The sequence below is a fragment of the Nasonia vitripennis genome, assembly GCF_009193385.2.
Source record: "Nasonia vitripennis strain AsymCx chromosome 1 unlocalized genomic scaffold, Nvit_psr_1.1 chr1_random0011, whole genome shotgun sequence".
Classification (NCBI taxonomy): Eukaryota; Metazoa; Arthropoda; class Insecta; order Hymenoptera; family Pteromalidae; genus Nasonia; species Nasonia vitripennis.
This window is the reverse complement of record NW_022279599.1, coordinates 10,001-26,361: the sequence shown is the minus strand read 5'-3', so window position 1 is coordinate 26,361 and position 16,361 is coordinate 10,001. Positions and strand designations below refer to the sequence as shown.

The window sequence follows — 16,361 nt, the reverse complement described above, 5'->3', positions numbered from 1 at the left end:
CTGAGAATTAATTGCGGTATATACGTTAAGTCTTCCTCGTCGTCGCCCGCCAGGAATTTAATTAGTGACGTCGGTTTTACGCGAGCTGCTATGAAATCCCCTACGACGTTAACTAAGGTGCTGCAACTGACTGTTTTTTCGATTTCCTCCCTGTCGAGTTCTGCTTCTAAAGCGTCGCATATCGTGGCGCGCGTTTGTATCACCGATGACTGCAGTTTTTTGGTTGAACACTTTACTTTTAGTTCGCGAAAGTATGTTACGTATTTCTTGATGTCCCAATCGTCCCTCTGTACGTCAGGTTCTAGTGCCTTCGCGTTTAGTTCTAACATTCGTAATGCTTCGTCTACTTTATTCGGCCCGCCTAACGCCAAGATTCCGTTGATCTAATCGCGCTTGCTTCTAATAGTAAAAACCAAGACCGGAAGGGGCCCCCAATTTTTGTTACGTCCGGGTGGCCGCACAGAGCGAATACTCGCACGATAGAAATAATTACAGATTCCGAGTCGATGAGACCTTTTATTTAGCGCAGTCCGCTCACGCGATACCGTCTAGGGAAAAGGTAAAGAAGCGCGCGACTTGACCGGTAGCTCGGCTGACTGTGCGATAGTGATAGCTCACGGAGTAACGAAACTCAGAGTGATTTCTACATGTATTAGCCTAGTTAGATCTAAAAACTATGTACTGACACAATAACGTTGCATGCGAGACTGACGTGAATTTGAGAAGATTGATAGGAGAAACGACTTACCTTGACGAAGCTGGCTTGTAGTTACCGATAGGGTGGCTTGCTCTCGTTCTGCCGCTGTAGCTCGTCTCAAAGAGCGCGGAGTTTGAAATGTAATAATTCGTTCGCAAGGATTAAGTAATTGAGAGAAATGGTTTATTCAACTCATTAGATTATAAATGGTACAAGATACAAGTCTGAGTACAACTCGTGTCTGAGGTAGAAATATGACTATGTCCAAAAACTTGGCGAACGCTCTGACTCTAAGTCCGATTACAGAAAAATAGTTTAAGTCGCGAGTCGGGCAGAGCTTCGTCCTACCAGTAAGAACTCCGGGATACGAAAGAATACTCCTCCTTGCTCTCCATTGGTATTTATAGGGATGAGGGTAATGCATAAGCATAGGGAAGGTTCTGGCCAATCAGGATTTAGGTAGGGTGTATGTCTCAGTATGAGTGGGCGCCCCTTTTATTAATCAGTGTCCCTCAGTGCGCGGCCCCTAGTCTGGCCATCTGTAATGGTTTTCTTTATTGTAATTTCTCTCATTGTCGTATCGATTTCCACTTATTTGGGTCGTTTGTCTGAAATTTATGGCCTCTTTATTGTCCGGTAGCTCTGGGGTGTCTCCCCTTGTTTTATCTAGTTTATTCAGGATCGTTGCCCTTTCATCTGCCGCCGCGCGTGTCAGTGGTTTGGTTGTTTTGTCGTGCTCTGTGTTGCCGACCGTTGTTGGTTCGTTGGCCTCTGTTATGCCTGCCGTGGAATATTCCCAATTACCGTGGTGAGGTACTTCGTTGTTTGAACATGTTATCCGGGTGTGCGTTGAGCGGCCAGTCTAGGTCATAGTAGGTTGACGTGACATATGTTTACGAAAAATTGTTAAAATTTATACGTTTTTTTTCGCTTAGCCGTTTTTTTTATTAGAATCGGTATCACCGTGAGGGACTTGGATTCGTAAAATACATACAAAAATAAACATTTTTACCGTTTTTGAAGTTATTTTAAGTGCAACCACACTTCAAGCAAGACTTTTGTCCATTTTTTTTGGATTCGTCCCACTGTGAGGCGCCTTCTCTTTCGCTGCTGAGTGTGTGTGTGTGTGTGCGCGCGCGCGCGCTCTCGTGTGTCATTTTATTAGTTCATTACCTTGTAAGGTGAGTCATTTTATTATTCGACTCGTACGCGTTTTTTAGTAAATAAATATTGTGCCAGAATTTCTCTTTTTATGCGTGCAAAACCCACACTCCCATTAACGATCCCCAAAGCCGAAATTTAGAGTAAGCTTTGCGGCACCGAGTGGTAGAGTTATATATGCACGCGTTTATTTCGATGCGAATCATTCGTCAAGCGACCGGCAAAGCAGCAACTCGACCGTGGGACAGGAGCAGCGCAAAGAGTGGAAAAAAGGTTCTACGTGGGAGGAGAGACAGCCTCTCATGAGAAGCAAGGAGCCAAGAAAGCAGAACAATCAGTCGTCATTCTCAACCAACACTTTCTCGTATCCAGAGAAAAGCTGTTATAATAATCTATCTAAAAAATTCTCCTCCTCCTCCTCCTGGTCACAGAATCAAAAATCCTTTTCCACAAACACCTTTTCGTGCCCCAAAAAAGACGGCTACAGCAAGCTGAAACACTAATTACAATAATATATATTTCAAAAAACAATCGGCTCTTTTCAGGGCCACCATATAAATTATATATGTGGAACAATCTCTCTCTTTATAGCGTAGAAAGGATCAGAGTCGGCGCTAGGGCAATAAAAGCCAAACAGCAGGTATACGCGAGAGACAGGTAGACGGCGGCTTTGGAGGACGCGCGCGAGTATGGCGTAGAGAGAGAAAAGAGAGAGAGAGAGAGAGAAAAGAGAGAGAGAGAGAGAGAGAGAGAGAGAGAGAGAGAGAGAGAGAGAGAGAAGCGGGTCTGGTATAGCAGCAGCGGGAGCCACCGCGTCAGAGCTCGGGGCTACTATAGTGTAAAAGGAGAGGGGGGCTACGGGCTGGTATAGCGAGAGTCGCGCACGTGCGTTTGAGCTCGGGGCCGGTATGGAGTAGACAGCTAAAAAGAGAGAGAGAGAGAGACAGTCGCGCTCGGGTCTGCTTGGGGTAAAAGGAGGAGGGCTGGCATCGTATGCGTGATATAGCCTTTCTTTAACAATTATTTATAATTATTTATAAATAAACAAATAAAAGTCACCTATCGATGACAGACTTTTTGTTTATGACAGTAGCGGTCGTAAATCATGTTTATTAACCTTATCAGTTACTGTTGATATAATCATAGGCTTCTGTTTACTTAAACAACTGGCGCCAGCCACGGGACTGGTGACGTCACTCTAGACCATGCCCAGTCTCTCCATACTAGCCCATATACTACTTATATATATATATATATATATATATATATATATATATATATATATATATATATATATTTATTTATTTATTTATTTGATATGATAAATTACAATTTTAAATGCAATTCAACTACGTTCTAACTTAAAACTAATAAAAGTTTGGAGGCAAAATAGCGATTTTTTAAAAATTTTGTTAATGTTTGATTCTTAACAAACACGTTTTTTCTAAAATGTTTTTCTCATAAGAACTCTTGAACAGATCCATATGTTAAGCTGAAATTTAGCACGCATTCAACTATATCCTAACTGATTTTTGGAATTAAATTACTAACTACTTTTAATTTTTTTTCGGTATGTCTGATTTTTAAAAAACTTATTTTGCTTTTGTAAATTCTGTCTCAATCACAACTCTGAAACTGATTCTAAGCTAAGCAAAAATGAATTTATATAAGGTGTGTCTGTCATAATGGTCAAATGTGCCTTTTTATGTATTACTTGAAACTTCTACCTGGCCCTATCCTATTTTAACTTATGCCCAACCGTTAAAACTAAAAACTTTATCAAACATTATTGAAATTAATAGCTGTTTTTGTAATTACTGATTTATGATTATCTAGATTTTCTAATCTTTGTGAAAACATACTTCAAATTTATTTAGCGGTGGATTTTAGACTAAGATAATGCTTTTGTGCTTGGACACTATTCTCACTAAAAAAAACCGACCCCCCAATTCCCCAGTTGCACAATGTAGTATAAGTATTATTCCGAGACCCCGCCTTAGCGGAGAAAACAAAATTTTTTCCACACTTGAACTAAATTCTGTTTTCTAAATCTATAGAAGAAATCTATTCTAAATCTATATAAAGAAAGGCCTATTTTATAACTAAGTTAAAAAAATTATTTCAACGATTTAAAAAGTTATTACAGATGGAGTTGAATAAATATCTAACATAATGTAATTTTATTGGTTTTAGATATCTTTGCTTGCAGAATGCGGAAGCAGCAGAAGAAGCTTTTACTTCTTTTATCAACCAACATCCGAAAATAGCAAAACAACCACCATTCATTCTGCCTTTATTAAATTTTTCCTTTTTTCTGTTAAAAACAATACAGTTGTGAGTATGTCTTATGCAACACATTTTATAAATAATTTCAAAACTGAAACAAATATTTTTTTCAGTGGGAAAATTTCTATGTTTACCATACTCTGTGATCAGTACTTTACGAGTTTATCTAGAGATCCGTGTTTTCTGCAGTATCTTGAAAAGATAGGACAGATATTTTTCGATGTCCAACCATCTCAAATTTATAGTAGAAGAGGATTATTTAGTTCATTTTTACAGTCATTTTTCAATGATATTAATGAAGAAGAAAATAGTGATGATCAACAACGTATAAATACAAAATCAATTATATCAGCAGAAGTCGATTGACAAAATGATATAAAATTTGAATAATACAATTGTCTATGTGTTGACGAATTTATTAAAAAAAGAATAGCTCAAAAACAAGTACAAAAAGGTGCTGATGAATCTGCAATCATAGATAAAACCATATCTTCGCTCCTAAAAAAGAGTAGCACATCAGAAAAAAATGTCTTTTTTATGCATGTATTTCGTAATTTTTGAAGCTCCTGCTTAAAATAAATTTATCTTCCTGGTAGAATTTAAAGTAGTGAAACTGCTCAGTAGACTATGCACTGGTCAGGACCAATCTGCCTGTCAAAAATATGTTAACTGCTAAAACACTGGTTAGGGACTGCAAGGATTGTGAATTATGCGAAAGACGGAGTTGACCTCGAAAAAGAGATGCAGAAGCATACAATGTTTTATAAATACTTTTCATATTTTTTTATTTAAATAATACAGAAATATATTGAGATAAATTTTAGATAAAATGTCAGCAAGTATCAGATATAAAATAGTACATTATGCAACAAGGGGCGAAAGTAGCAGATTTTTCCCGCAGGTGGGTTTACTGCCCAAGCAAGTAGATTTTTCGCGAGGGTTCGTTTATTCGATTTACAGTGATCACCTAAGGGAAAATCTACTTTCGTCTCTTATTACTTATAGTATTTTATTCCACTTTCGGATGAAAGGCCACTATTTGAGCCTAAAAGGCGGGACATTCAAAATTCAAGAATTTGTTTTCCCTCAAATTTTTTATTTTTTCCGCATAACGTGCACACACTGAAAGCCACGGAGCACAGTGTATATATATATATATATATATTTGTGATATTTTGCAATATATATATATATATATATATATATATATATATATATATATATATATATATATATATATATATATATATATATATTATATATATATATATATATATATATATATATATATATATATATATATATATATATTGCAAAATATCACGCGAGATCTTACATAAGATCTCACCTGAGATCTCAGGTGAGATTTTAGATGCGATATTTTTAAAAATCGAAAAAATGTCTAAAATGCTTTGAAACCTAGTTTTTTTAACTTATTTGGGGGAGGCTCCTCCTTATAGGCGACTACCAATATTAAAAAACTTATTTTTGAATAAATAAGAGGATCCGGCAGCTTCCGGACCAAAATAACAGATGAGATTTTGGCATGAGATCTCAGTTGAGATCTCAGGTGAGATCTCATGTAAGATCTCACGTGAGATTTTGCAATAGGGAATGAAGTGAAATGAATGAGTGTATGTGATTGTGTAAAGATTATGTTTTCTAGTTTCAAGAAGTATTTTTAGCTGATTGTTTGAAGTGCGAAGGCGCTTATTAAAATTAATTCTTCAGCATCTCCGTCTTGAAAGCAGGGATGCCCAGGGAGATCACCTCACCCGTCACAGGCCTGAGCGTGACGTAGAAGTCAAAGAAGGCTAGAATGTAGGTCGGCACTGATGTGTTAAAGATTTCTCTCAAGAAGCAGGTTATGAAGTACTTTCTACGCCCGGCGTTGATAAGCCATTGCAACTCACGTCTATAAGGGGAGATGTGCTCGTCCCTCCTTACACCACAGATGTAAAAAATTCCCGTGTTAACAAGTCTCTGGAGTTTAGTGTCTAGTTCTTGGGTCAGGTCGCAGTATACTAATGAGCAATAGTCTATGATAGGAAACAGGAGCGCTTGCACAAAGTGTTGGCGCAGCCTGAAGTTGATACTCTTCCGAAAGAAGTATAGCCAGTACATTAATGAGTGAGCACGTTTACATATTTGTGTTACATGCTCTTTCCACGTAAGTTTGAAGTCAAGCACCCTTCCCAGATTGCACACTAAGGATTCATAGTCAACCAAGGCTCCCCCTATGTTAATGTAAGTGTTAGCAACAATAGGTAAAGCATTGATGTAGTATGTAGTTTGGTGCAACTCAGCCCATTATCCTTTCGGCGTTAGTACTCATCTTGACAGAACAAGAATCGGGCTCCTTAAAGTGACATTGATTGTATATTTGCAGATCATCCGCGTAGATTAGATGGGACACGTCTGAATCTAGGCAAACACCAATATCATTGATGAATAACGTGGGACACTAGTGCTTAGTGCTTAAAAGGTGAAGATTTAGTTGTTGTCACCAATGACGGCTGTTTTCTTCCCGTAAGGTAAGATGCAAGCCAACGGACAACCTGCTTAGAGAAGCTGAAAGAGGATAGCTTTCTGAGTAGCCTGATGTGACACTCAGTATCAAACGCCTTGCTGAATCAAATAGAAGTAGAAGAGTGACCTTCTTTTTATCAATTCCACGCCTGACATCATCAGTTAACTTGATTGAGTAAAAATTTAAGATTTTAAGTCTCGTATATGCGTCTCGTATATTTCTCGACTTCCTTCGCTATGCCGACGTATAAGTGTTGGACCTATACTAGGCCTGGCGTGACTTGGGAAAATAAATAACACCTATTTTCATATAAAACACTTTATTAATTGGAGCTTACCCTCGAGCTTACTTAACACAAGTAATGAACTATAAATCGAACTAACAAACAAAAGAACTATGTAGATGCAATCGTATCGCGAACGCGTCTTTCTCGCATGAGAGCACACAGAGAAGTGAGCGCCGCCGCCGCAGCCTCGACGTCGACGCTGGCCGTAGTTCGACGGGGAGAGAGGGAAGAACAGTCCCATCGTGCTCTCTGCAGTCGCTCGAATTCTGCTCGCTTATTCTCAACACTCCCTCCCGAGCAGATTTCAACGACGTCGTCCAGCATTACGGTTTAGCGTCTGAAAAGAAGCAAACAAATGTTAATATTTTAAATAATAGTTTAAAAGCAATTTAGTTAGTTTAGCATGTAATTTAGCAGGTAACGCCTTTGTGAATATATCTGCTATTTGATCTTTTGATGCGATCCAACTGATTTTGATTAGATTTCTGGCTACGCACTCTCGAACAAAGTGTTCTCTAACTACAGTCATATGTCTGAGTTTGCTTGTACTGCTTACTTTAGTACTAGCCTCAGCAGCTTTATTATCGCACCAAAGAGTCATGGGCAAGAAGGAGTTTCTCAGAATCAAGCTTAACGAGTTTTGTAGAGATACCATCTCCTGATTAGCTTCGCTCATTGCTACATACTCAGCTTGACAGGTCGATAAAGCTACGAATTTCTGTCTATGGGTTTTCCACGCTACTGTGTCACCATAGAGCTTGATTACAAAACCACTCGTTGTAATCGAGCCTTTACAGTCAGCAAAACTGGTATCTGAAAAACCTTGTAAGTTATCAAGCTTTCCTTCAAACTTAAGACCCAGACGTCTGGCGTGTTTCAAGTATCTGCAAACTCATTTCACCATTTTCCACTCCTCATCAGTGGGATTGATTTGGTGTCTGCTTAACACATTCACCGCATATGCTATGTCGGGACGTACAGTGTTAGCAAGATACAAGAGAGAGCCTACTATCTCTCTATAAGGACCGTTCGTTTTCTTCAGAGTATTTTCGAGCTGATCTTCGCTTTCCTCTCTTTCTCGCCTTTCTCGGTTTGACACTTGGTTTGTCACCATTGGCGTTCTCTGAGGATGCATTTCACTATATCCAAAAAGTTTCAGCATTTTATCAATGTAATTTTCTAGAGTCAGAGTCATCGTTTGATTTCGCTTGTCCCGACTTATTTCAATGCCAAGGAAACTCTTGGGTTCTCCCATATCAGACATTTCGAATTCCAATTTAAGTTTTGACGTAATTTCATCCAGCTTTTGTGTGTCATTACTGGCTATCAGTATATCATCAACATACAGAAACATTATCAGGTAGTTTTCATTGTTACGCCAAGTAAAGAGACAGGGCTCTGAATCATGAGACTTTAGTTCTAGTTTTATTACAACTTCTGTATTTTTCATACCATCTTTTCGGACTTATTTACAAACAGTACAAAGCACGATGAATTTTACAGACTTTATTTCGTCTGATTTCAGGTGAAGCGTCAATATCCTCAGGTATTTCCATGTATATTTCACTGTCGATTGTTCGATTCAGAAAAGCTGTTTTAACATCAAGCTGTCTTACTTTGAGATCAAACTTATTTATGATTGCTAGCACTGATCTGATCAGAGATAGCCGAGAAACAGGTGCATATGTTTCCATTAATTTATAATGGTTTTGATCTTTGAAACCTCTTATCACAAGTCGAGCTTTGTACTTGTTGTCATTATTCATTCCAACTTTTGTTTTTAGAACCCATCTTGAGTCAATTATGTTAGGTCTTTTTCCTCCTTGAATCACAGGTCTGTCGACAAGTGTCCAGACTTTGTTCTTCTCCATTGAGTCTAATTCGCTCCTAATAGCCTTTTGCCATTCAAGCTTGTTTTTCGTACTCATGGCTTCTCTGTAGGAATTCGGATCATTCTCCAGTTGCTATGAACGCATTCAGTTCATCGTTTTCCAGCAAGTTTAATTCGGATCCAAGTACCTGTGACTCTGATGGACATTCGACTTCTTTTACTTTTCTTGGGCGACCTTTTCGCTGTTTTTCTCCCTCCGTTTCAGAGATCAAAACTTCATCATCTTCATCGAACTTAACAAGCCATGTTTCTCTATTTATTTCTTCCATTGGATTAGCCCAATCCTTAATGCTCTTTTCATTGTATTTGTCTCCAAACACGAGCTTTTCATTGAATCGAACATCTCTGCTTTCGTAGTATTTTCCTTCTTCTGCTTTCAAAAATAAATATCCAGTTGGTTTGCAGCCTATCAATACTACTCGTTTTCCCAGCTGATCCAACTTAGGTCCTGTTTTCCTTTGTACTTTGATATAAGCTATACAACCAAAAGAGATTTTTAGACGTCGGTAAAGCGAAGGAAGTCGAGAGAGAGAGTGATTTTTGACGCTTCAATACTGGAATTTTTATAACCAAATACCCCACGCGTCGAGAGTTTTGGAGAAGCGTATCAGGTAATAGCTTATACGTCGGCAAAGCAGAGGGAGGCGAGAGAGAGAGAGAGAGAGAGAGAGAGAGAGAGAGAGAGAGAGAGATTCTTGCAGCTTTAAAACTAGAATTTCAAAACCGGATACCCACGCGCCGCGAATTTTAGAGATGCGTGTCAGCTATAAGCTTATACGTCAGCACATCGGAGGGAGGCGAGAGAGAGAGAGCGATTTTTGCGGCTCCAAAACTTGAATTTTCAGATGAAAAAACCGGGACTATCGAACAGTTGCATGATAATAAATTATGCGTGTAAATTTTATGTCGAAAGATTAAGAATTTTTTTCTATCATCCAATAAAAGAAACTATTATCATTACTTTGAATAACATCTGAACATATTTAAAATATAAAATATGCTTATATTAAAAAAATTTATGAAATAAAAACGTTTTTTGAAATGCACTGCATCTTTTTTAAGAACATTAACAGCTTATATGAAACGAATCAGTTTTATAGTGAAATTTCAATAAGTCGTGGCGCGGCGGTAACTGGTTTTTGAATTTCAAGTTTTGGAGCGACAAAAATCTCTCTCTCGCCTATTTCCGATATGCCGACGTATAAGCTTATAGCTGAAACGCTTCTCTAAAAAGTCGCAGCGCGGGAGTAGCTGGTTTCAAAAATTCAAGTTTTTGAGTGCCAAAAATCATTCTCTCTGATGTCTTGGAAAGGCAAAAATCGCGATCTCTCTCTTTCTCTTTCAGTGTGTCTGTCTGTCTGTCTCTCTCTCTCTCTCTCTCTCTCTCTCTCGCTCTCTCTCTCTCTCTCTTGCCTCCCTCTGATTTGCCGACGTAAAAGCTAGTAGCTGATACGCTTCTCTAAAATTCGTGTCGCGTGGGGTAGCTGGTTAAAAAATTGACGTCTTGGAAAGGTAAAATTTGTTCTGTCTCTCTCTCTCTCTCTCTCTCTCTCGCTTTCTCTCTCTTGCCTCCCTCTGATTCGCCGACGTAAAAGCTAGTAGCTGATACGCTCCTCTAAAATTCGTGGCGCGTGGGGTATTTGGTTATAAAAATTGACGTCTTGGAAAGGCAAAAATCGCGATCTCTCTCTGTCTCTCTCTCTCTCTCTCTGTCTGTGTGTGTCTCTCTCTCTCTCTCTCTCTCTCTCTCTCTCTCTCTCTCTCTCTCTCTGTCTCTCTCTCTCTCTCTCTCTCTCTCTCTCTTGCCTCCCTCTGATTTGCCGACGTAAAAGCTAGTAGCTGATAAGAGGTCGCGGTGCGTGGGGTATTTTGTTAAAAAAATTGATGTCTTGGAAAGGCAAAAATCGCTCTCGCCTCCCTCTGATGTGACGACGTATAATCTTATAGCTGACACGCTTTTCTGAAATTTCCCCTCGACTCCCTTCGATGTGCCGACGTATAAGCTTATATCTGACACACTTCTCTAAAAAGTCGCCGCGCGGGGGTAGCTGGTTTTGAGAATTCAAGTTTTGGAGCGGCAAAAATCGCTCTCTCTCTCTCTCTCTCATGCCTCCCTCTGCTTTGCCGACGAAAAAGAAACTAGCAGACACGCTTCTCTAAAAAGTCGCGGCGCATATAGTATCTGGTTATAAAAATTCAAGGATTGGAGCGTCAAAAATCACTCCTTCTCGACTTCCTTCGCCTTGCCGACGTATAAGCTTGTAGCTGATACGCTCCTCTAGAATTCGTGGCGCGTGGGGTATTTGGTTATAAAAATTGACGTCTTGGAAAGGCAAAAATCGCTGTCTCTCTCTCTCTCTCTCTCTCTCTCTTACCTCCCTCTGCTTTGCCGACGTATAAGCTTATAGCTGAAACGCTTCTCTAAAAAGTCGCAGCGCGGGGGTAGCTGGTTTCAAAAATTCAAGTTTTTGAGTGCCAAAAATCATTCTCTCTCGCCTCCCTCTGATGTGACGACGTATAATTTTATAGCTGACACGCTTTTCTGAAATTTGCGGCGGGTGGGGTATCTGGTTATAAAAATTCAAGGATTGGAGCGTCAAAAATCACTCCTTCTCGACTTCCTTCGCCTTGCCGACGTATAAGCTTGTAGCTGATACGCTTCTCTAAAATTCGTGGCGCGTGGGGTATTTGGTTATAAAAATTGACGTCTTGGAAAGACAAAAATCGCTGTCTCTCTCTCTCTCTCTCTCTCTTACCTCCCTCTGCTTTGCCGACGTATAAGCTTATAGCTGAAACGCTTCTCTAAAAAGTCGCAGCGCGGGGGTAGCTGGTTTCAAAAATTCAAGTTTTTGAGTGCCAAAAATCATTCTCTCTCGCCTCCCTCTGATGTGACGACGTATAATTTTATAGCTGACACGCTTTTCTGAAATTTGCGGCGGGTGGGGTATCTGGTTATAAAAATTCAAGGATTGGAGCGTCAAAAATCACTCCTTCTCGACTTCCTTCGCCTTGCCGACGTATAAGCTTGTAGCTGATACGCTTCTCTAAAATTCGTGGCGCGTGGGGTATTTGGTTATAAAAATTGACGTCTTGGAAAGACAAAAATCGCTGTCTCTCTCTCTCTCTCTTACCTCCCTCTGCTTTGCCGACGTAAAAGCTACTAGCTGACACGCTTCTCTAAAAAGTCGCGGCGCATATAGTATCTGGTTATAAAAATTCAAGTATTGGAGGTTCAGAAATTACTCTTTCTAGCCTACCTTCGCTTTGGCGACGTATAAACTTGTAGCTGATATGCTTCTCTAAAATTCGTGTCGCGTGGGGTAGCTGGTTAAAAAAATTGATGTCTTGGAAAGGCAAAAATCGCGATCTCTCTCTTTCTCTGTCTGTGTGTCTGTCTGTCTGTCTCTCTTGCGACGCTGTGCCTCCCAACACAGGTGCGCAACACTTGACGCCTCGTACGCGCCAAGATTTTTCGTTAATCTCGGGATTTACTGTAATCGCCGGCGTTTGGGAGAACGTGGAGGAAAGAAGGAGGAAGTAATCACACAATTTATTAACTTGTATTGCACGTATATTTATCCCAGCCCTTCCTTACAGCGTGGTGGCCGTGGCCGCCCACACACAATAGCCACGCAGGGCTCGCCGTCACACCTCTACTCTCATATACGCGCGCACGCCTCGAGTCTCTCGCCTCTGACGTTGCGCAGTCTGACCCGTCTGCGCTCTCTCTCTCCCGCTTCCGAATTTCGGCTCGGCGCGACCCGCTCGAGTAGCGATACGGCCGGCGCGCTCGTTCTCTCTCTCGCTCTCTCTCTCTCTCTCTCTCCCGCACGGATACTCGCGAGCACAGCGCGCGCTCACGGCAGCGTTGTCGGCCGAACCAACGCGGCCCCCCCTCTCTACTCTCGAGCACGCACACACGTATCGGCGCGCTCACTAACAGCTCGCGCCGGCGGTCCCGGCCTGGCGAGGCCTAAACCGACGCCGGCGTAGCTATCGGTTGTCCCCTTCCTTCTCTACTCTCTCCCGCTCTTCTCGATGCTCGCGCGCACCGACTTTGCCGCGCGTTGGCAGCAAGCCCGACCTGCTGCTACCGAGCAGCGAGGACTTCTCGAACGCCTCGATGCTTCTCTCTCTCTCGCTCTCGCACACACCCAATTGCGACGCTGTTTTCTTCTTTTCCCGCTCTCGTGTACACTGGCCCGATGCCCCGCGTAGACGACGTCGAGGTGTACGCCCGCACCGTACACCGCTCTCTCGTCTCACTCACTCTTTCTCAGACACACTCGCGACTTTCTCTCTCTCTCTCTCTCGCTTCTCTCGGCGGCCTAATGGCTCGCACCGAGAGTATCCCGAGCAACCCAAGAATTCTTACCTGGTGTAGGAGAGACGAACACCAGTCTCTCGTCCCCCAGTGGAAGCCTCGCTAGCCCAGGAGGTGCTGGCTTCCCGTACTCTTTCTCTCTCGCTCTTCCTCTCTCTCTCTCTCTCTCTCTCTCTCTCTCTCTCTGCAGACAGGGGAATGAAGGCCTGGCTCCCGTTCCGGCTTCCTTCCTCTGGCTGAACGGCTGGATAGTCGTCTCCGGGGAGGGATCTCTTCCTCGGGGCGATGGTCCAGGTCGTGGCGCTGCTGCTCTCTATCTCTCACTCTCACTCTCTTCGTGATTCCCTCTCGCGTGCTCTCGTCACTTCGAAGTGTCGTCGACAAGGCTCGGAAAGGAACTGCCGAGCCGCTCCGCCGCGCGCGCTCGGCGTCTCGCCGTCGTCCGTCGGGCCCGGCTGATAACGTAGCCCGATTGGCTGCGCGAGGCGCGAGACGTGCTAATTGGCTGCTCGTTTCGCGCCAGCTCGAACCGGCGAGCTCCCCCCTTGCGTACGTCGGCCAGCGAATTCCACGAATTCCCGGGACGTAGTTCGCGTCCGAGAAAACGCGGGCCTCGCTGGAACCGATCGTCTTTTCTTCCTCGCATCGAGTGAGGTTGCCGCGCAAACAGCAAAGCGCGATTTGCTCGGCTGCGACGTACAACGTCGCACTCTCTCTCTCTCTCTCTCTCTCTCTCTCTCTCTCTTGCCTCCCTCTGATTTGCCGACGTAAAAGCTAGTAGCTGATACGCTTCTCTAAAATTCGTGTCGCGTGGGGTAGCTGGTTAAAAAAATTGACGTCTTGGAAAGGTAAAATTTGTTCTGTCTCTCTCTCTCGCTTTCTCTCTCTTGCCTCCCTCTGATTCGCCGACGTAAAAGCTAGTAGCTGATACGCTCCTCTAAAATTCATGGCGCGTGGGGCATTTGGTTATAAAAATTGACGTCTTGGAAAGGCAAAAATCGCGATCTCTCTCTGTCTCTCTCTCTCTCTCTCTCTCTCTCTGTCTGTGTCTCTCTCTCTCTCTCTCTCTCTCTCTCTCTCTCTCTCTCTCTCTCTCTTGCCTCCCTCTGATTTGCCGATGTAAAAGCTAGTAGCTGATAAGAGGTCGCGGTGCGTGGGGTATTTTGTTAAAAAAATTGATGTCTTGGAAAGGCAAAAATCGCTCTCGCCTCCCTCTGATGTGACGACGTATAATCTTATAGCTGACACGCTTTTCTGAAATTTCCCCTCGACTCCCTTCGATGTGCCGACGTATAAGCTTATATCTGACACACTTCTCTAAAAAGTCGCCGCGCGGGGGTAGCTGGTTTTGAGAATTCAAGATTTGGAGCGGCAAAAATCGCTCTCTCTCTCTCTCTCTCTCTCTCTCTCATGCCTCCCTCTGCTTTGCCGACGAAAAAGAAACTAGCAGACACGCTTCTCTAAAAAGTCGCGGCGCATATAGTATCTGGTTATAAAAATTCAAGGATTGGAGCGTCAAAAATCACTCCTTCTCGACTTCCTTCGCCTTGCCGACGTATAAGCTTGTAGCTGATACGCTCCTCTAAAATTCGTGGCGCGTGGGGTATTTGGTTATAAAAATTGACGTCTTGGAAAGACAAAAATCGCTGTCTCTCTCTCTCTCTTACCTCCCTCTGCTTTGCCGACGTAAAAGCTTATAGCTGAAACGCTTCTCTAAAAAGTCGCGGCGCATATAGTATCTGGTTATAAAAATTCAAGTATTGGAGCGTCAAAAATCACTCCTTCTCGACTTCCTTCGCCTTGCCGACGTATAAGCTTGTAGCTGATACGCTCCTCTAAAATTCGTGGCGCGTGGGGTATTTGGTTATAAAAATTGACGTCTTGGAAAGACAAAAATCGCTGTCTCTCTCTCTCTCTTACCTCCCTCTGCTTTGCCGACGTAAAAGCTTATAGCTGATACGCTCCTCTAAAATTCGTGTCGCGTGGGGTAGCTGGTTAAAAAAATTGATGTCTTGGAAAGGCAAAAATCGCGATCTCTCTCTTTCTCTGTCTGTGTGTCTGTCTGTCTGTCTCTCTCTCTCTCTCTCTCTCTCTCTCTCTCTCTCTCTCTCTCTCTCTCGCTTTCTCTCTCTTGCCTCCCTCTGATTCGCCGACGTAAAAGCTAGTAGCTGATACGCTCCTCTAAAATTCGTGGCGCGTGGGGTATTTGGTTATAAAAATTGACGTCTTGGAAAGACAAAAATCGCTGTCTCTCTCTCTCTCTTACCTCCCTCTGCTTTGCCGACGTAAAAGCTACTAGCTTCTCTAAAAAGTCGCGGCGCATATAGTATCTGGTTATAAAAATTCAAGTATTGGAGGTTCAGAAATTACTCTTTCTAACCTACCTTCGCTTTGGTGACGTATAAGCTTGTAGCTGATACGCTTCTCTAAAATTCGTGGCGCGTGGGGTATTTGGTTATAAAAATTGACGTCTTGGAAAGACAAAAATCGCTGTCTCTCTCTCTCTCTTACCTCCCTCTGCTTTGCCGACGTAAAAGCTACTAGCTGACACGCTTCTCTAAAAAGTCGCGGCGCATATAGTATCTGGTTATAAAAATTCAAGTATTGGAGGTTCAGAAATTACTCTTTCTAACCTATCTTCGCTTTGGCGACGTATAAGCTTGTAGCTGATACGCTTCTCTAAAATTCGTGGCGCGTGGGGTATTTGGTTATAAAAATTGACGTCTTGGAAAGGAAAAAATCGCTGTCTCTCTCTCTCTCTTACCTCCCTCTGCTTTGCCGACGTAAAAGCTACTAGCTGACACGCTTCTCTAAAAAGTCGCGGCGCATATAGTATCTGGTTATAAAAATTCAAGTATTGGAGGTTCAGAAATTACTCTTTCTAGCCTACCTTCGCTTTGGCGACGTATAAACTTGTAGCTGATATGCTTCTCTAAAATTCGTGTCGCGTGGGGTAGCTGGTTAAAAAAATTGATGTCTTGGAAAGGCAAAAATCGCGATCTCTCTCTTTCTCTGTCTGTGTGTCTGTCTGTCTGTCTGTCTCTCTCTCTCTCTCTCTCTCTCTCTCTCTCTCTCTCTCTCTCTTGCCTCCCTCTGATTTGCCGACGTAAAAGCTAGTAGCTGATACGCTTCTCTAAAATTCGTGTCGCGTGGGGTAGCTGGTTAAAAAAATTGACGTCTTGGAAA

General features: G+C 42.3%; 1 protein-coding gene across 9 annotated transcripts in view; it reads left to right on the top strand.

Annotated features, from left to right (window-relative positions):
- The window catches only part of LOC100498673 (UPF0363 protein CG9853 homolog), a 203,114-nt gene extending 198,135 nt beyond the window's left edge, over nucleotides 1-4,979 (top strand). For 8 of the 9 annotated variants that reach the window (XM_031921446.1, XM_032601395.1, XM_032601397.1 and 5 more), the window contains 2 exons: nucleotides 4,052-4,192; nucleotides 4,258-4,979. In XM_031921446.1, the coding sequence (XP_031777306.1) occupies nucleotides 4,052-4,192; nucleotides 4,258-4,510 (394 nt within the window). In that variant the 3' untranslated portion in view covers nucleotides 4,511-4,979. 9 annotated transcript variants of the gene reach the window in all.
- Nucleotides 4,980-16,361: the final 11,382 nt, after the last annotated feature.